The sequence below is a fragment of the Peromyscus leucopus genome, chromosome 1 (assembly GCF_004664715.2).
Source record: "Peromyscus leucopus breed LL Stock chromosome 1, UCI_PerLeu_2.1, whole genome shotgun sequence".
Lineage (NCBI taxonomy): Eukaryota > Metazoa > Chordata > Mammalia > Rodentia > Cricetidae > Peromyscus > Peromyscus leucopus.
This window is the reverse complement of record NC_051063.1, coordinates 102,664,884-102,684,781: the sequence shown is the minus strand read 5'-3', so window position 1 is coordinate 102,684,781 and position 19,898 is coordinate 102,664,884. Positions and strand designations below refer to the sequence as shown.

The 19,898-nt window shown below is 43.8% G+C and overlaps 1 protein-coding gene across 5 annotated transcripts; it reads right to left on the bottom strand.

The window, feature by feature from the left end:
• Positions 1–90: 90 nt before the first annotated feature.
• LOC114706594 (leucine-rich repeat-containing protein 51) lies at positions 91–19,870 on the bottom strand. Of its 5 annotated transcripts, none has more exons than XM_028889052.2 (6): positions 19,676–19,870; positions 9,632–9,694; positions 8,760–8,897; positions 2,717–2,922; positions 559–707; positions 91–314 (listed from the first exon to the last, which is right to left on the bottom strand). In XM_028889052.2, the coding sequence occupies exons 3-6, from the start codon at positions 8,839–8,841 to the stop codon at positions 173–175; spliced, it is 579 nt and encodes a 192-aa protein (XP_028744885.1). In that variant the 5' UTR covers positions 8,842–8,897; positions 9,632–9,694; positions 19,676–19,870; the 3' UTR covers positions 91–172. The 5 variants fall into 5 exon arrangements, with proteins under 5 accessions (XP_028744885.1, XP_028744883.1, XP_037052819.1 ...); XM_028889050.2 differs by having other exon boundaries at positions 19,690–19,870; XM_037196924.1 differs by lacking the exon at positions 9,632–9,694.
• Between the last annotated feature and the right edge of the window lie 28 nt (positions 19,871–19,898).

The window sequence follows — 19,898 nt, the reverse complement described above, 5'->3', positions numbered from 1 at the left end:
CGTGCGCCACCACCGCCCGGCTCCACTATGAAGTTTTACTGGTAGCTGCTGGGCATGGAAGGCATCCTTACAAGGTGCAGGGGACTTTAATTTGCTGAACAGCTTAAATCATTTATTGTCAAACCAAGCTGATCATCCTCAGGGCATTAGGTGTGCTGGGGTCCTGTGAATTTCAGAGTACATCCTGCTTGATCCGGACCTTCTTGGGCTTGATGTTCATGCGTTTCCAGACTTCGGCTGTGGTGCGGTCTGCCTTGGTGATTCCACTGAAGTCGAACGTGGTGATACGGGGCAGGTTGCATAGCACATACTGCCTGTGGGGAAGACTTGGGGGTGAGCCCCACACTAGAACTCCCTCCCCTCCACCAGTGGCTGCTGTCTCTTCCGACAGCTTGGCTGTGATGTGGGAAGACGGGGTTCATTCTGAGAGCAAGGGGAATGCTTAGAGGTCTGCCCCTTCCTCCTGTGTCCACGTGTGGGAGAAGAGTGGTCTTAAGTTTGTCTCCCTCCCCTTGTTCCTTAGGGAGGCGCATCTGGACCCCAGCTCCAAGAACTTACCTATACCCCTTTTCTTCCTCAATGGGGTTCCCATGGAGGGTCAGGCTCCGGAGACGAGGGAGGACAGATAGCTTGTTCACCTCCCCTAGGCGATGGATGCTGTTGCCATGAAGGTAGAGGACACTTAGGTTGAAGAATGTTGTTAGGACCTGTTAGGGCAGAAATCAAAAGTCAGGCTGGACAAAGACTCTGGATCTCGGGTTGGGGATTTGGCTCAGTGGTAGAGTGCTTGCCTAGCAAGTGCAAGGCCCTGGGTTCGATCCTCAGCTCCAAAAAAGAAAAAGAAAAAAAAAAAAAAGACTCTGGATCTGTGCTCAGTAGACTATCTGGAGTCTGGAGACAAGTCAGGAGAACAACTTGGCCCCCCTCAGCACCCCTCACAGCATTCTAGAGGACTCTAGTATTTGTTACTCTAGTTTTTTGTTACTTAAAAAATAATTATTCTTTTATGTGTATGGGTATTTTGCCTACATGTATGGATGTATACCACATGCATGCCTAGTGCTTGCGGAGGCCATTGGATTCCCTGGACCCTGATTTACAGACAGTTGTGAGCCACCGTGTGGGTGCTGAGAATTGAACCCAGGTCCTTGGAAGGGCAACAAATGCTCTTAACTGCTGAGTCATCTTTCTAGGCCTTATTTTATGTGCATAAGTGTTTGCCTGCATGTACGTCTGTGCCCCATACAAGAGCCTGGTGAAACTGGAGTTATATGGATGGTTGTCAACCACCATGTATGTGCTAGGAACTGAACTTGGGTCCTCTTGCAAGAGCAACAAATGCTCTTAACAGGAGGACAAAACCTAAAATAGAGCTGGCATCCATCTTGATATCTATTTGACCGGTCAGGTGACAGCTTTCCTTCTCCTTAAGACTTCTTTGCCCCTTAAGGCCTCTCCAACTGTGATGACTCATCGTTCCAAGCCTACAGGGGAGTATCAATGCTCAGCATATAAGCTTTGAAGATCCTAGTTGAGTTTTTTTTTTTTTTTTTTTTTTCTTTTTTTTTTCATTTTCGAGACAGGGTTTCTCTGGGTAGCTTTGCGCCTTTCCTGGAACTCACTTGGTAGCCCAGGCTGGCCTCGAACTCACAGAGATCCGCCTGCCTCTGCCTCCTGAGTGCTGGGATTAAAGGCGTGTGCCACCACCGCCCGGCCCTAGTTGAGTTCTTATTGCATACTGCAGAGGAACAGTTTCCAAATCATGCTCCAGATCTTTCCTTTTTCTAAATTCTTTCTTCCTTGTTTGCTTCCTTTTCTATCTTCTTTCCTTCTCTTCCTTATCCTTTCTCATGTAGTCCAGGCAGGCGTCAAGCTCACTATGTAGCTGAGGATGACCTTGAACTCATCTTCCTACCTCTACCTTCCAAGTGCTAGAATTACAAACAAGCACCAGCATACTTGGCCAAACTATGTTTTTAAAACTTAGATTTCACAGAAAACAACTGATGTCCTTGTCCACTGCCTCCTCCTCAGTGGAGCTCAGCCCAAAGCACAGTTGAGTCCTAGTGACGACTGCTATAGGCTTGCTCCAGCCACTGATAGGCAAGGTGGTTCTCACACATTTTCACTGAATCCTTATAAAACCATTATGAATATGGCATCTTATCCCCATTTATAGGAAGGCTGAAGTTTTAAGAAACTATGTAGCGGGGCTGGAGAGATGGCTCAGAGGTTAAGAGCACTGACTGCTCTTCCAGAGGTCCTGAGTTCAATTCCCAGCAACCACATGGTGGCTCACAATCATCTGTAGTGAGACCTGGTGCACTCTTCTGGCCTGCAGGGATATGTGCAGACAGAACACTGTATACATAATAAATAAATAAATTAGTAAATAAATCTTAAAAAAAAAAAAAAAGAAAAGAAAAAGAGAAGAAACTATGTAGCTTGTGAGACTCCCAGAGGCAGGTGGATCTCGCTAAGTAAAGGCCAGTGAGTTACAGGCCAACTAGGGATACATAGTGAGACTGTCTCAAAAAACAAAACAAAGAAGTTATGTACAGTCACATAATAAGGGGGAAACTAAAGATTTGTGCCTACAACTATGTATCTCTGCAACAATGTCCTTTGAACTGTACCACATTGCCTCTGCTTCCTTGATAAGGACACAGTGGCTTCAAGCTAGCCCTTGACTAGATGTCCAGGGCTAGGAACTCACAGGGTCAATGGAAGTCAGGTCATTGAAGGAGAGGTCGATCCAGGCCAGGTTCTCTGGGTGCTGCAGAAGCTGTGTAACCACCTGGCTGAAGTCTTTCAGGTCGTTGAGGACATTGTTGTTGAGCCACAGGGACTGGGTCAGTGACTTTCCTGACTTTGAGTGCTTCACTGGTCGTAGACCTGTCCTTGGCTCCTCGCTTACCAGATCTATGACAACAAAATACGACTTGAGTTTGTTGGTTTATTTATTTAGATTTTTAACTTTTATTTGTATGAACGGTTTACCTGTATATATGTACACCATGTGCATGCCTGGTGTCTGCAGAAGTCAGAAGAGTGTGTGAGATCCCCTAGAACTGGAGTTAGGGGTGGTTGTGAGCCACCATGTGAGCATTAGGAATTGAACTTGGTGCCTATGTAGGAACACCAACTGCTCTTAACCTCCAAGCCATCACTAGCCCAAGGCTTGGGCTCATCATTGTTGCTTTTCTGCCTTTAGGGAGTGAGAAGGAAGAGCTGGAAAGATGAATATTCAAGAGCTACTTGGAGGCTTTGGCAGGGCCCCAGCACTAGAGTGTAGTGAGACCCTGTCTCAAGCTCCAAAGATCAGAGTAAGTTGGGAGTAAAGGCTAAAGAATTTTAGGTCCGATGGCCTTCTCGTGTCTATTGCATTATTGGATTCCATGTATATCACCCGTTAGTGGAGCAGACTTTTTCCCATTTCACAGATAAGGGAAGTAAGAACCAGAGTTGTTGGGTAGACCAAGATGCTATCACAAAGTGCAGAATCCTCTTCTAGTATAATATAATAGCTTACAGAATTCACTCCAGTGGAGCACATCCAGTGTCCTTCCTTTCCTCCATAATTACAAGCTTTATCAGATAGATACACAGTAGTAAACAAGGAGAGAGAATGTGCCAGGCTCTGGATGAGTAGTAGGGCGGGGATGAAGCGTGTGTCTTTCAGAGGAATTTCTGTGGGCAGGATGGAAACAAACTGGCAGTGAGTTTTGTGTGACAGTCCACAGTCATCACAGCAAGGGAAGGTCTCGGTGCCCTGAGAGCGCAGGCAAGGCAGAATGTGAACTGAACTTGGTAGATTAGGAGACGTTAACCCGGCAAAGGAGGGAGAAGGGATGAGCACATGAGCAAAGGTACAAGAAGAGAGCAGGATGGAGACATGTGTCCACCAGTACCACACACAGGGCACAAGTAGAAAAAAAGCAGACAGGAGCCAGTCCTTAGTCCTAAATGCGAGGCTAAGATCTTGGGCTTTGTCCTGTAGGTAATGACAAGTCACAGAGTGTTTAAAACAGAGGTAATTTAGCTAGGCGGTGGTGGCACACACCTTTAATCCGAGCATTTGGGAGATGGATCTCAAGAGTTCAAGACCAGCCTGGTTTATAAAGTGAGTTCCATAAAAGCAAGGGCTATATAGAGAAACCCTGTCTCAAAAAAACAAGGAAGAACAAAAAAAAAAAAAAAAAAAAAAAAAAAAAAATCACCAGAGGGCTGAAGAAATGGCCCCGTTGGTTAAGAGCACTGGCTACTTCTCCACAGGACCTGGTTTCAATGCCCAGTATCCACATGGCAGCTCACAACTCCTGTGACTCCAGTTTCAGGGGATCTGACACCCTTGCACAGACATAAATGCAGATAAAACATCAATGCACATAAAAAGAAAGAAAAGAAAACTCACCAGATAATTCTGCTTTTCACTTGAAAGGCTACTTTGAAGCTTCAATATAGAATATAGATTTAGAAGGTAGGTAGAATTCAAAGATCAGTTTGTCTACTTTAGCATGAGACAAGATGGACATAGCAATTATGATTTGGCTGACTAAATGTAAGGGTAGAAGGCTATATAAAGATGGTGCCCAGCTTTTTGTTTAGGTTCTGTTAGCTGATGAAGAATTTCAGGAGAAATTGGATTGAAGAGGTAATGAGTTTAAGTTTGGATTTAGTGTGTTAGAGGTTCCTGTTGTATGAAAAGGCAAGAGAAGCCAACGAGGCAGGTAGGCATTAGAATAAAGGTCTAAAACCGAGGAGACAGCTTTACAAACTTTTAGTACAGAGTATATAAATTAGAGAAACAGGCAAATCCTGAGAGGAAGAGAAAGACATAAAAAGTTAGTAAATAATCTGAAGAACAGGGAGATACAGGAGAGAACAGTTTTATTTATTTTTAATTAAAATTTTATGTATATGGGTATTTTGCCTGCATGTATGTGTACCATGCCTAGTAAGGTCAGAAGAGGTCATCAGATCCCCAAGAACTAGAATTCCAGATGGTTGTGAGTCTTGTGGGTGCTGGGAATCAAACCCAGGTTCTTTGGGAGAGCAGCCAGTGCTCTTACCTGCTAAGCCATCCCTCAAGCCCCTGAGTTTAAAGGTGTTTGGAGAGTCTACAGTATATGGAGGAGTAAGTTCCAGGAAAGACAAGGATTCAACACTAACACTGGTGCTCAGAAGTAGCTGGTAACCATCAGGCTACCTGCTTGTACTTCCTATTCATTTTCACTCCTGGCTTCTGTCCTCAAGCCTTTTACATGGTTACCAGCTACATCCCCCCGCCCCCCTCCCTCCCCAGACAAACCTGTCTCTGTGTAGTTTTGGAGCCTGTCCTGAATCTCACTCTGTAGACTAGGCTGGCCTCAAACTAACAGAGATCTGCCTGGCTCTGCCTCCTGAGTGCTGGGATTAAAGGCGTGTGCTACTGCCACGTAAAGGCTTGAGGACAGAAGCCAAATTGGAGTGAAAATGAATAGAAGTGCAAGCAGGTAGCCTGAACACCCACATTGGAAAATGAGGATGCAGAGAAAACACACACACACATCCCTCCCTTGCTTCTTTTTCAAATGAGATTCATAATGAAGGTGGGTGGACTCTGCCCAAGATGGCATCAGTGGGAGACCCAGAGCCAGACTGCAGTTTAGTTAAAGTGGTTTCCATTTCCCTACTGTCTCCAAGCCTTTAGCAAGTCCTAAGTGGCCTATAGGGAGAAAGCACTTAGCGCACTCTGCACACAGCAGCTGATCACTTCCTCTCAGTTGCAGGTCAGACAGCATCCTCCAGGTGGCTCTCTGCGTTAGTCTTGGAATGAACAGGACCCAAGATTGAACCCTGGCGGGCAGAGGGGGTATAAGGATAATGGAGCAGAGTACTTCTGTCCATGAGTAAACTCCAAATCATGTCTCCCTCTCACACCTTCCAAAAACTTTAAAAGTTGATTTAGATGAATAATAATGTCAGAATAACTACACATGAACTAGCACCTATTCTGATAATGTAGAAGCTTTAATGTCACATAAAAGGCTGGTCCCACGCTGTGAAGGAGCCTCTGGATGGAGTTGCCTTAATATGAGGAAGCCTGAGCTCTTGTTACCTAGGGTGAAAGGGGGCATCTAAAATTGTTATAGGTACCCATCCTTTCAGGCTATACTAAGGTAGCATGTTACTTGAGCATGTGTTAAAAGGTTCCTAGTTCAGAGTAGGTCTGGAAACTAGACCGTAAATACCAGCACTAACAGAATTAAAATTGGGAGGCACCAACTGCAGGGAATCCTTGATCCTCTACCTAAATTCTAGTGTGTTACCATGCAATGTTTTCCCACATGCCTGGAAGTCAGGAGTCAGTTTGATAGAAGAACTTTTAGCGTCATCGTGTTAGTGTCCACAGTGGAAGGAAGTGGCAGTTCCACACGGAGGACGCCCTTAGTGCTGTGTTTGTGAGCATACATAGCAAGCTGCTGGTTGTGCATGGGATGAGCCTATGTCTGGTGACACTCCTGAAACTGCTGCCTGATCAGGGAGTCCAAACTAGATGTAAAGTCACTGGTGTCTCAGATTCTGTGACAAACCTTGATTAATTCAGCAAATACTGTCCCAAGAAGCCCGCAACTCTATCCTTCTTTAACTTCTAAATTTTGAAGCTCTAGGGAACAGAAAGGGCTCTGGGTTTAATATGTCTTTCCCTCTGCCACCCCTTAACAGACGTAGCAAGGAGTTCAATTGCCTGGTGTATATATGTCTGCACATATATGTAAATAACTGCTTAATAAATAATAGGAGTTCAGCCAGGTGATGGTGGCTTGCCCGTTTAATCCCAGCACTTGGGAGGCAGAGGCAGGTGGATCTCTGTGAGATCAAGGCCAGCCTGGTCTACAGAGCGAGTTCCGGGACAACCATAGCTGTTACACAGAGAAATTTTGTCTCAAAAAAACCAATAATAATAATAATAATAATAATAATAATAATAATAGATGCTCAGTAAATTCTGAACAGCTGGATGGAGTGTGTAGCATCTGCAAATTCTATTTTGTGCTGTACAGGTACCTTGGGTAGAATTGACTAGTGTATTTCCTTATTCTGAGGAGTCCACAAGGAGCAGCATCAGATCTTCGTACTGAATGCTGGAAATTTCTATGCTACAGTAGGAGCCATTACATTCCACTCCCCAATCACTTTGGCTTTCATACACAAAGCTATTATTGCAACTAAAACCCTTTTGAAATATATATTACATCAGTCAGAAAAAGCACAAGGTCATGGTAGATGAGCATGTGCTGGGGAGAGACAGACATGAGTCACTAGTGTGTTGGACACTAACTGAAGTAGTGCCCTGAACCAAAATCCAGGCTAGTAACGCTCTTGAGCTAATGGGTGGCTACCTAACAGAAAACCAAAGCCAGATAATACATCTGAGATTGTGAGTTTGTACACGTGTTCTGTGAGGACAGTAGCCAAAGGCACAGGTGGCAGAACTGCCTACTTGAGCAAGTAGTACTGTGAAAGTTTCATCATGCACCGTGAAAGGGGTTAGCTGCCTATTTAGGAAGACACTGAATAGTAAAACAGACTGGATGCTGGCAGAGCTGGAACTACAGTGAATGTTAGTGATGATGGAATAAATCTGGCATGTATGGAATGAATGGAAGAAATCTGTCAAGAATGCTAACTGGGAATATGTCAGTTTGTTGCAAAAAAAGACCTCATGTTTTACCAATGAGCAGAACAGGCCTATGTTCCTAGACAAAAGAGACAAGGTTTTGCCACCATGGTAGAACCTGGCAGCAGCCTATTTCTCTTAGTATTCTTCAGGAATTTCCTGCTATAGCCTGGCTTCTCTTGAAGACAGGTCAGCTACCACAAGAGACGACTGGTTCCTTTCCAATTTGCTGCTTTTAGAAACTAGGGGCTGGTGAGTGGTTAAGAGCACATGTTGCTAATGGGCAGTGGTGGCACACACCTTTAATCCCAGCACTCTGAGAGGCAGAGCCAGGCCAATTTCTGTGAGTTCAAGGCCAGCCTGGTCTACAGAGTGAGATCCAGGACAGGCACCAAAATTACACAGAGAAACCCTGTCTCGAAACAAAACAAAACAAAAGCAAAAGAGCACTTGTTGCTTTTGCAGAACACCAGGGTTTGATTTGCAGTATCCACATGATGGCTCACAACAGTCCCTAACTCCAGTTCTAGGGAATCTGAAGCCCTCTTCCGACTTCCTTGGGCACCAGGCATGCATGTGGGCTCATACATACATTTAGGAAAAGCATTCATATACATAAATAAAAATAAAATCTCAAGGGAGCTGGAAGAGATAGTGCAGCAGTTAAGAGCACTGGCAGCTCTTCCAGAGGACCCAGTCGAATTCCCAGCACCTTCATGGAGGCTCACTGCCATCTCTAACTCAGGTTCAGGGGGGCTGATGCCCACCTCTGACCTCTGCCTGCACCAGGCATCAAGGGGTGCAGACATACATGCAGGCAAAACACCAATATATATGAAGTTAAAATACGTATTTCTTAATCTCAAGGCTGAGGATAAAGCTCAGATATAGAGCATTTGCCCTACATGTAAGGTCCTTACATTCACTCCTTAGCCCTGTAAAATAACAAAAAATCCTCACTTCACCCTCTCCCTTCAGAGACAACAAGAAGTTGGGGAAAAATCTGTTTAGGCGTTTTAAACAGAAAACTGGGATTCTTCCTAGGTACTTCCTAGTTGATAGCGTGGTGTGTTGATGCTGTGCTCTGTGGACTGACCTTGGATCACGTGGATGCTTTTGAAGGAGTAGTCAAGAGGAGGCTCCTGCACCGAAGTGTTCATATAGTCCCGTTTGCTCATAGTTCAGGCCATCATTCATCAGGTGGAAGCATGGGCCCTGGGAGTCTGGGTTCAGCCTGGAGGACAGAGAAGAACGTTCCGTATATGGAATGTCTACCTTCAGGATTCCCCACAGCCCTGCACACTGCTTTCTACTCTACAACTCTAGGCCTACCTAGCTGCATTTCCATTTTAAGGTACTGGTCCTTTCATGTGTAGTATATTTCTTCTCAGAGCAACTTCATGACACTTAGAACTTATCTGATAGTTATAGCACCCATTCCTTATGGGGATTTTTGTTTTGTTTTATTGACATAGGGTCTGATGTAGCCCAGGCTAGCCTCAAACTAATGATCCACCTTCCTCAGCCTCCTGAGTGCTGGGATTATAGGTATGCACCATCACATGACTATAGCACCTATTTCTATTTTCCAGATGAAGAAACTGAGACCCAAAGGGTAAAGGACTTGCCCAGAGTTAAGCCGAGTCAGTTGTGGACAGCAGTCATAGTCTCTGGAATCCTACTGAGAGCCCTCTTGCTACTGCACAGTAGTCACCATGGAGACTGTCTTGCTGCCTAGTCTCTGTTGACATCAGCTGCACTATTCTATTACTTAACAAACCCTTGAAGGCATGCACTGAATCTGGTTGGTGTCTGAGTCCTTCCCTTTCTAACACAACTAGAGATTTGCTACCTTCCTTCTCTGTGCAGCTTGTCTATTAGCCCTTTACATCTGAGAACCCTACTTCCAGTCACATCTTGGATGTAACAACACATATAAACGGAAAACCAGAGTCTACCCTCACTCACCTGTCACTGAAGCCTGAAACTCCACCATTAGGGATTCATTCCATTGGGTTCAGGGATTGTTCCCTGTTAAAATGGAAACACCCCCAGAGAGAGGTGAACACAAAGTTATCAGTCATTTGAAATGAGTGACGTGTCTTATCCAATCCTTTCCAATATGTTAGGTAAAGTAACCTGAAAACAGGTTTTTCCTGGAGACTAGGAAGAGCTGTTGAATGCTACTCACCTGGAATGAAGATAGCCGAGAAACACTGTAGCAAAGGTTGTTTGTTATGTGTGTATGAATTGCATAAACAAAAAGCAAGTAGACAAAAGACAAGTCTCTAGGCTAGACTTCTTTTCACTCCAGCCCCTGCTGTTACTTCCTCTGCCTGCCTTCCTCGCTTTCCCAAAGGATGAGGTTTATAGCAATAACATATGCTCACAAAGCAGGATGCCTTGTAGAGCAGTGCTAGCAGTCCAGCAGAGAGAATGCAAGTCACAAATGCAAGCCTGGTTTTTAGATACATAATTTCAAGATGTTAGAACTATATGGACTAATGAGAAGGCTCAGCAGGTAAAGGCACTTGCTGCACAAGGCTGGCAACCTGAACATATAATAGGAGAGAATCAACACCATAAAATTATCTCCTGACTTCCATATATTTGTCCACACAGATAAATAAGTAAATAAATAATTTTAGGAGCTATAATTTCAGCAACATGAAATGGGTGAAGTTAATCCTAATATTTAACTTAGCATATCCAAAATATTTAACATGCAATCAATATTAGGAATTACTGAGCTATTTTAGAGCCCATCCCAAGATGAACTAGCTACCTGTTGAGTCAGGTGCTTAATTGTCACATAAGAATAGTGGTCACCAAACTGGACAATGCTGATACAGAAAAAAAAAAAAAAAAAAAAAGACAACAGCTGGGTGTGGTGGCACCCACTTTTAGTCACAGCATGTGGAAGATAAGCTGATCTCTAAGTTTGATGCCAGCCTGGTCTACTGAGCAATTTCCAGGCCAGCCAGGACTACAGAGAGAAACCCTGTTTCTAAAAACAGAACAAACAAACAAAAACTAACTAGGTTAAAAGATGAAATGTATCAGAGACCTCAGGACTTAGTTATTACATTCCTGGCAGCCAAAGGACAAAGGAAAGCCTGGGAATATGTAGTACTCATTATAGGAATCGAAGAAGAAATTAGCCTGTGTGCAGAGACAATGAAATTAGCAAGCACTGTTCAAATTAAATTTTGTTAGAGGCCAAAGCCAAGAGACATATCTGTAGTCTTAGCACTTAGGAAACTAAGGCAGGAAGATTGTGAGTTTGAGGTCAGCTTGAGCAACTCTCAAAAACAACCAGACAAAACAAAGCAACAACAAAAAATAAAGGACATAGTTAAGAATGCAAAGATATAGCTGGGGATGCTGGAGGCTGGTGAACACTGGAGGCTGAGTTAGGAGAGTCATAAAGTCAAGGTCTGCTGTGTTATATATAATGAAATCCTGTCTTAACAACAGTAAAACCTACGAAGGACCTGATTTCAGTTGAGGCTTAATAAATGCAGTGCAAGCAAATTCCTTTTTTGGTAATTTATGATTTGGAGGAATAAAAAGAGAGCATCTTAAGCTGGGCATAGTGATGGATGCCTTTGGTCCCAGCACTTGGGAGGCAGAGGCATGGGATCTATGTGAATTAGAGGCTAGCATGGTCTACAAAGAGTTCCAAGACAGCTAGGGCTATATAAAGAAATGCTGTCTCAAAAAGCCAAGAAGAAAAAGAAAAAGGGAGTATCTTGCCCTAAAAATTAGCAGTCTTGTGGACGAAGTGCCACACACCTGTAACTCAGCATTTAGGAAGTAGAGGCAAGGTTATCAGGAGTTAAGGTCATGCCCAGCAATGTAGTAAATTTGAGAGCAGACTGGGCTACATGGGACTTTTCAACAGCAATGAAAGTAGTAGTCATAACTGACCTTTTGGGACATGTCAGCCTGAGTCACCCAGCATCTGAATTCTGTCAAGTGTTTGTGCTCATGGACATGGATTATTCATTAGGAAGACCTGAATCTTTTAGATACCAAGTCCACAGGAAGGATGTGATGAAGATGCAGAAAGTTGAAGGCTGAGACTAGTGGCCTGGAGTGGCTTCCAAAAAGCCATTAAAGCTCGATGACGGTATGGAAGACCTGGAGTGGGTTACCAACTACACAGGAGAAAAGAATCTAAGCCAGGGTAATGGCATGCTTTTTTAATCCCAGCACTCTTTAAAAAAATACTACCACTCTTTTAGTCCCAGGAGGTAGAGGCAGGAGGATCTGTATGAGTTCGAGGCTACCCTAGTGTACATAGCCATCTCCAGGATTACATAGAAAGACCCAATCTCAAAAAGCAAAACAAAACAACTGAAAGGAGGAGATGCTGATCTCTATTTGGGAATCGCCATCTTCATTACTGGAGACAGACCATCCTGGGAAGAGGAAGCCAAGGAGTAGTTGGAGAAGAAACTGACAGAAGTCATGACTAAGAAGAAAGAGCTTAGTTTTGCACTAGTTGGTATCCTTCCCACTTGGGAGGGAGGCTAAGACAGGATCTCAAGTTCAAGGCCAGCCTGGGCTACATAGTAAGATCCTTTCTTGAAAACCAAAGTGACTATGGTGGGTTACATTTATAATCCTAATACTTGGGAGATAGAAGCATAAAGATCAGGAGGGTTTTTTTTATTTTTTATTTTATTATTATTATTATTATTATTATTATTTTGGTTTTTCGAGACAGGGTTTCTCTGTGTAGCTTTGCGCCTTTTCCTGGAACTCACTTGGTAGCCCAGGCTGGCCTCGAACTCACAGAGATCCGCCTGCCTCTGCCTCCTAAGTGCTGGGATTAAAGGTGTGCACCACCACCGCCCAGCAAGATCAGGAGTTTTAAAAGTCACTGTCAACTACAGAGCAAGTTTGAAGCTACCATTGGCCTACACAAAACTATCTCAAAGAAATAAAAAGGAGATCAGGAGCTAATAATGACAGAGATGAAGACCCCCCTGGGCAGCAGCAAAGCAAGCTGGTAGGAACAACATGGTAGAGGTCCTCACTGCTCTGACTGGCAGGTGTTTTCTCAGCCATGCCAGATTAACTTAAGCAGTTTCTTTCTGACTTAGGAAAATCTATAGGCATCCAACAACTCATTATTCTTTTCTTTTTCCTATGGTGTTAGGGATAGAATGTACATCCATTGCATACACTGGACAAGCTCAGTTACTGAGCCATGTCTGCAACCCTCAGTCTTCTTTTGTAGAACTAGAGGAACCTAGCTTAGGCAGAAGCCCAACCTACTTTAGTACCTAATTTTTAAATTATTTAATTAAAAAATGTATGTGTATGGCTCTTGTGCCTGCATGCATGTTTGTGCACCAGTTATGTGTCTGGTGCCTATGGAGGCTAGAGGTCAGATCCCCTGGGACTGGAGTTATAGGCTGTTGTCAGCCATCATATAAGTGCTGGGAATTGAACCTGGGTCCTTTGGAAGAGCAGCCAGTGCTTTTGACTGCTGAGACATTTTTCCAGTCTCTCTTTTTTTCCATTTTGATTTTTAAGATAGGGTTTCTCTATAAATACCCCAGCTGTCCTGGAACTCGCTTTGTAGACCAGGCTGGCCTTGATCTCACAGAGATCCACCTGCCTCTGCTTCCTGAGTACTGAGATTAAAGGCGTGCACCACCACCACCCAGCATGAATAAGTATTTTAAAATACCAAAGAAAAATTTTTTACTGTTTTTTGGTGGCTAGAACTTCAGAGCAGAAATGATTTTATGTAGCAGCAGCTTCTAATAAAGTTTTTGAAGAAGACTAAAGTGGAGCTCTGCATGTTGGTAGCTAGTCCTGTGTTTTATTCACCATCATATAAAGAACCGGGCTCATAAGAGGCACTTGCAGAATGAGAAACTGCCAATATACTGATTTCTGTTTAGCAGAGTTGACACTGAGCTATTCTGACAATCCAGCTGTTTCATTCCACACCTCATTCCCAGTAAGATATCAATTCAATTCTCCAAGTATTTGTTGAGTGCCTGCTGTCCTGTGCCTGACCAAAAGGAATGAAGCCAAGGGACAAATAATAGAGCCCTGTCAGGAGCACAGAGAGACCTTGCTGGGTTTCTATTAATGTGGCAGAGCAATCTGTAGCCAGTTCCAAGTCACAGTTGCCTATTTAGTGAGTACTCTGTTTCACCTGTCAGCCCTAGTGTGCCTGTACCACCACCTCCACCTCCTCATTGCCTTCCTTTGCTTCTGCCTCCCTAGTATTGGGGGTAGAGGCTTGAACCACCATGCCCTGCTGGCTTTTTGTTTGTTTTGTTTTAAAGACAGGTTCTCCCTAGTGCTGTGATTATAGGTGTTCTTTCTTGTGTGTTTATAAATGTTACACCATAAATGCTCCTGGTGTCTGGTGCCTTTTTGGAGGTCAGGAGATTGCCAGATGCCCTGGAACTGGAGTTAAAGATGGATGTGAGCTACCACACAGCTGAGAACTAAACCTGGGTTCTGTGCAAGAGGAGACAGTGCTCAGTGCTTGAACTGCTGAGCCATCTCTCCAGCCCCATGTACCGTCTTATATACAGTTTTAAAAAAAATCATATAAGCCAGGCAGTGGTGGCACACTCAGGAGGCAGAAGCAGGTATGAATCTGTGTAAGTTTGAGGCCAGCCTGGTCTAAAAGGCAAGTTCTAGGACAGCCAGGGCTGTTACACAGAGAAACCCTGTCATGGAAAAAAAATGTATATACATGTATAAATATACATATATACGTGTGTATGTGTATAATTATATATGTACATATATACATTCACACACACAGGTTCTCATATAGCCCACGTTGGCCTGGAACCCACTATGTAACCAAGGATGACTTGAAGTCCTGATTCCCTCTGCCTCTGCTTCCCAAATGCTAAGATTACAGGCATGTATCACCATACTTGGCTTTGTAAAAATCTTCCTTTTCCAGAGAAAATATCATTTAAATTTATTTTTTCAATTTAGATATTAAAGCTGGTAAGAATCAATGATTCCTATTCATGGTCTGCCTGATATCTATCCCCTTTGCACTATAATTTTATTGTTTCACTCCATTCTGATGCTGAGCTCAGCTTTTGAACCAGCCTGTGAGATACAGATAAAATGAAGAAAACAGAAGATTTAAGGTTTTGTTTTGGGCACTGGGCATGAACTCAAGAGTCTTTTATATGCTAGGCAATTGCTCTAGCACTGAGCTACATTTCCAGCCTCACAAATAGAAACTTTATAGGAAGACTTGCTCTCCTGCTCTCTGCCAATGCCATGAGGACTGGCTGGAGTGCTAGAGGGATGTGAGACATCAGGTACTAGAGGTGAAAATGAGCTAATGACCTCAGCTGAGGCCAGATTAGATCAGTCTACAGTCAGCTAACACCCAATGTCAAGATTGGGAGGGTCACTTAACCCACAGATGACTGCAGGCAGATAGATGTATGAACTCAGCCACGGTAAGAACCATCCAGGTAACTCAGAGTCATCAAAGTAAGAATTAATGTTTATTGTTTTAAGCCACTTGGTTTTGGATGGTTTGATACACAGCAATAGCTAACCGACCCATTCTCCAGCTGCACTTTGGATAAAACTTTATCATCATCTGTTTTCTTACTTGTGATATGAAGACACACCCTCCCTGAAGAGCTAGTGTATGGCCTACAGCAGACGCTCAATAAATGGAAGTAGCTGTACTGTCAGTACTTCAGTCTGTGTGGGTTCCTGCGGTCTTGTGCATGCCAGGGTAAATACTCTAGGAACTCAGCCCTTTCATACTAACTTTCAGCCCTTCATACTAACTTCTTTATTATTTGCTTAGTTTCTGTTTTCTCCCTGTAAACTTGAGGACAGGGACAAGAAGTTAGACTTCTGCTTCAATAAATACTCCACACTGGACTTGACAAAGACTTCTTAATGGTTTGATGGATACATGGAGTAATTAAAGGAGTCAATGATGAGTTAGATGTGTCACAAAGCAGGCCTGACTTCCAGATGCTTTGCCTTCTTTACTCTGTCACTTTTTGGAGAGAAGACTCTCCATATGGTACTCATCTCACCAAGCTGACTCACTGACCTGACCACCGAGAAGGTTAGGGTACACTTGTTTTGAATTGAGTTTTCTTTTCAAAACTTAAACAAACAAACAAACAAAAAACAACTGTATATGTTGCCAGGCAGTGGTGGTGCACATCTTTAATCCCATTCCTTGAGAGGCAGAGGCAGGCAGATTTCTGTGAGTTCAAGGCCAGCCTGGTCTACAGAGCAAGTTCCAGAACTGTCAGGGGTACACAGAGAAACCCTGTTTCAACGCCACCCACCCAAGAAAAGTCAAACAACATGGAGCCATATGAGCAGACTCAGGAAGAAAATTTTAATTTCCATGAAGAGTTTGGGACCTCCTAGAATACATGTAAAGGACACTAGATCTTTATAAATAAACCCTGTGTATTCCTTTGTAAGGCAGTATTTTTTTTTCTTTTCAAATTTTTGTATATTCTCTTAAGCGACCCCCCTCCCCCCCCCCCCCAAGACAGCATTTCTCTGTGTAGTCCTGGCTGTCCTGGAACTCTCTCTGTAGACCAGGCTGGCCTCGAACTCAGAGATGCACCTGCCTCTGCCTCTGAGTGCTGAGACTGGAGATGAGCACCACCACTGCCTGGCTATACATGGTCTTTTTAACTTTATCTAACCAATTCCAGGTTGACAAAAATTTCCAATTTGGAGAATTACTAAGAATTTGAATCTGTTTTATTGCTAGCCAGTTTCTGCCCTTCCTCAAGCATGTTGTGACATTATGTTGGAGGCTTGGAGCAATAATCAGATGAGGAAAGCTGATAGGAGATTGACAGCCTAGCTTAAAGAGGATTTCTGTTTGAGCTGCAGGTGGAGGAAAAAAAAAATCAAAGGATGCCATGGAAAATTGGCTACATAGTCAATATGTTCTGGAGGAAGGGAAGCCCAGGGACAATTAACTTGACTCCTGCCTGCCGACTCCCAGCTTATCTTCACCATATTCTGGAATCCGGTCAAATTCAACAACTCCTAGTAAGGTCCCTGCACTTGCATGGGCCTCTGATGGAAAGTGTTCCTTTCCAGAGTGATCTGCTTGGAATATAGTTTCTTTCAACATTCTCCTGGTTATTTTTGCTTCAGGAGCCAACTCCAGTTTGAATTTTTCTGAGAAATTTTTCCTTATCCCCAAATCTGGACGTGGAATCTCCCTTCTTGGCTCTCACCATACCCTATACTTACTGCCACGGTAGCACTCAGAACATTCTAATTATCTGCTCACTGTCTGTCTGACCAGAAACTCCAGCAGGGCAGGGAACATGTTCTTCTCATACTTGGATGTCATCGTACACTCACTACCTGACTGCTACAGCTAAGTAAATGATAGAGAACAGTAGGCACTAGAATTGAGGGATTGAGAGACCGCTGAAGGGTAAGTACGGGCAAAAAGAACAACAGAGGAAAAGACGAGCATCCCAGGGTGTGGGATATAGCTGAGACACAAGGCGCACTTAACATGCATGAGGCACTGGGTTTACTTTCACAACCCATTTCCCTCGAGGAAAAAGACAAGCATTCCCACTGTGGGCAAAGGCCAAGGCTCCATGGTGGCATGTTCTAGTGTGAACTCAGAAATTTGGAATACCTTAAAGTGACACAAACTAGAATGGAAAAAAAGTGTGTATGGTTAGAGTACAGGCTGGAGAGGTGGGCAGAAGCCACCCTGAGATGCTCCTTTTTCTAAAGACAGCAGGAAGCCACAGGATGTATATTCATTTGGAGGTAAGGAGAGTGAACAGTATCAAATTTTTACTTAATATTTTTGAAGTATGCAAAGTAGAAGGGAATACAGGATGGTAGCTAGGACTGAGTAAAAATTATTTACACTTAGGAGGCAGAGGCAGGATGATCACAAATTTGAGGACAGCCTGGGCGACAAAGGCAGGCCAAGTCTTTAAAAGAAAAAAACAACAACAGCAACACAAACAATAGTGGGACTGGAGAGAGAGCTCAGCAGAGACCACAGCTGCTCGTGAAGAGAGCCCAAGTTTGGTTCCCAGCACCCACATCGGTAGCTCATGACCACCGTAGCTCCAGCTCCAGGGGACCAGATGCTCTCTTCTGGCTTCTGAGGGCTCTTGCTCACATGTATCATACACACATTTTATTATTTTTATGTGTCATAAAATAATAGTAAAGTTATTAGGTGACACACATAAAATAATAAAAATGAGTATTTTAGTCAGGTGGTTGTGGCGCACGCCTTTAATCCCAACACTTGAGAGGCAGAGGCAGAGGCAGGTGATCTCTGTGAGCTTGAGGGCAGACTGGTCTACAAAGTAAGTTCCATGATAGCCAAGGCTACACAGAGAAAAGCTTTCTCGGAAAAACAAAAACAACCCCCACCACCACCACCAATTTTAAAAAGACATTTAGCTAGGGATGGTGGTGCACACCTTTAATCCCAGCACTTAGGGAGGGAGAGGCAGGTGGAGCTCTGTGAGTTTGTCTCAAAAAAAGACATTTAGGGGCCTAAGGGAGGATTTGGAGGTGAGGCAATACAGGAAAGTAGATTTATTTGATCAAAACCATTATATGCTTATATGCATGTATAAAATTCTTGAACAAGAAGAGACTTCTAGGTATTAAGTGGACTATATTAGAAATGTAAGAGTTATTATGAGTAACACTTGGGTGTTTGTATACATTGTAGGATTACTGGATGAATCCCAGGTTTGGAAGAGAGGGTTGGAGTGCATAGATAAACAGTGAAGTTGACATGCCTCACATACATCCTGAAGGAGATGTTAGGGACACAACTGGTTATACAGATCTGGAACTTAAAAGATGAAGGCTTGGCTGGAGATATGCAGGTGGCAAATAAAGGTGTGGGTGTTGATGAGCACTAAGAAGAGGGTATAGTGAGTGGAGAAACAGACGACTAACCCCAGAGAAACTTTAAAATAGTAAGAGACCAATCAGGGCCAGTGAATCACGGCAGTTTCAGACCTCAGGTATCCTGGCAGCTGTTTCTTGCTTAGTTTAAATGCATTTGATTCTCTTGCTTCAGTCTCTAGTTTTCTTTCTTCATTAATCATTTCAAGGATGGATTTGAAACTCATTCAGGTTGAAGTGTAAATAACTCAAGATGGTCATACAGGTTCTTTTTCCCTCGGGCAGTTTAACATAATCTTTGAGACAAGTACAAGCTGCTATAGATGCAGCCAAGTCAAGCTAAAGAAAGATAGTTTGACCTTAAGGAACTGGAATCTACTTCTAGTTTTGTCATTGGTGTGGTGTGTGATCTTGGGCAAGTCACTTATCTCTGGGTTTCAGTTTTTCAATCTGTGGAATGGGAATAAATATCCTTGACTCATAGGGGCTGTTTTAATAGAAAAAGAGTGTGTAAAAGAACTTGAGAAGTTACTAAATCTGTCATGAGGAATGTAGAAGAAATGAAGATCTAAATTGTAGCTTTCAGAAGCCCACCAGGCAGGGATGTAGGAGGAAAAGGCTAATTTACAGACAAACTCATACGCGTGTGGATGGGAGGAACCCGCTGATTCCTTGAAAAAGCTCTTGCTTGGAAGAGTAAGGAAAGGGGGACTTTTAAGCCCCATGACCTTTTCTTCATTTCCAGAATTAAGGGCTGTGAATTACTCTGATGTGTCATGTTAAACAAGTTCTGGTTCCCTAGAGGAAAACCAACACCATGCCCGAGGGCGTTTCTGATTTCCCAGTGTCTGGGACTTGAGGCACCCATATTGGGGAAGCGCCATGCTGGGCTGAGGTGCCAAAAGATGTATGGGTATGATACCCATAGTCCCCCAGTTCATCTCGAGTGTTGTGTTCACCGTGACCAGGGATGAGTGTTTGGGGAGAATCTCAGGTCCCCAATTGGGAAAGTTCTTACTCTTTTTATGGGGTTCTTCCCCTTTCAGAGAGCGCTAGTGTCCTAGAAAGATTTTCCTGTTTTCCCGCCCAACTCACCCGCAGTCTCTTACCCTCCGGCCTCAGCGTCCCACTACCTGAGGGTTACTCCGCGCAACTCCATGGCAACTACCTTCGTCATCACGCCCCAGACAGCGCCGTGAGCGTGCTCGTGGCGCCTTCTGGGACGTGTAGTTCAGTCGGGGCAGGCGCCGAAGCCTCGGGGTTTGCTGGGATTTGTTGTTCTTGTTACCTTCAAGGCAAGACCGGGATCCGGAAGTAG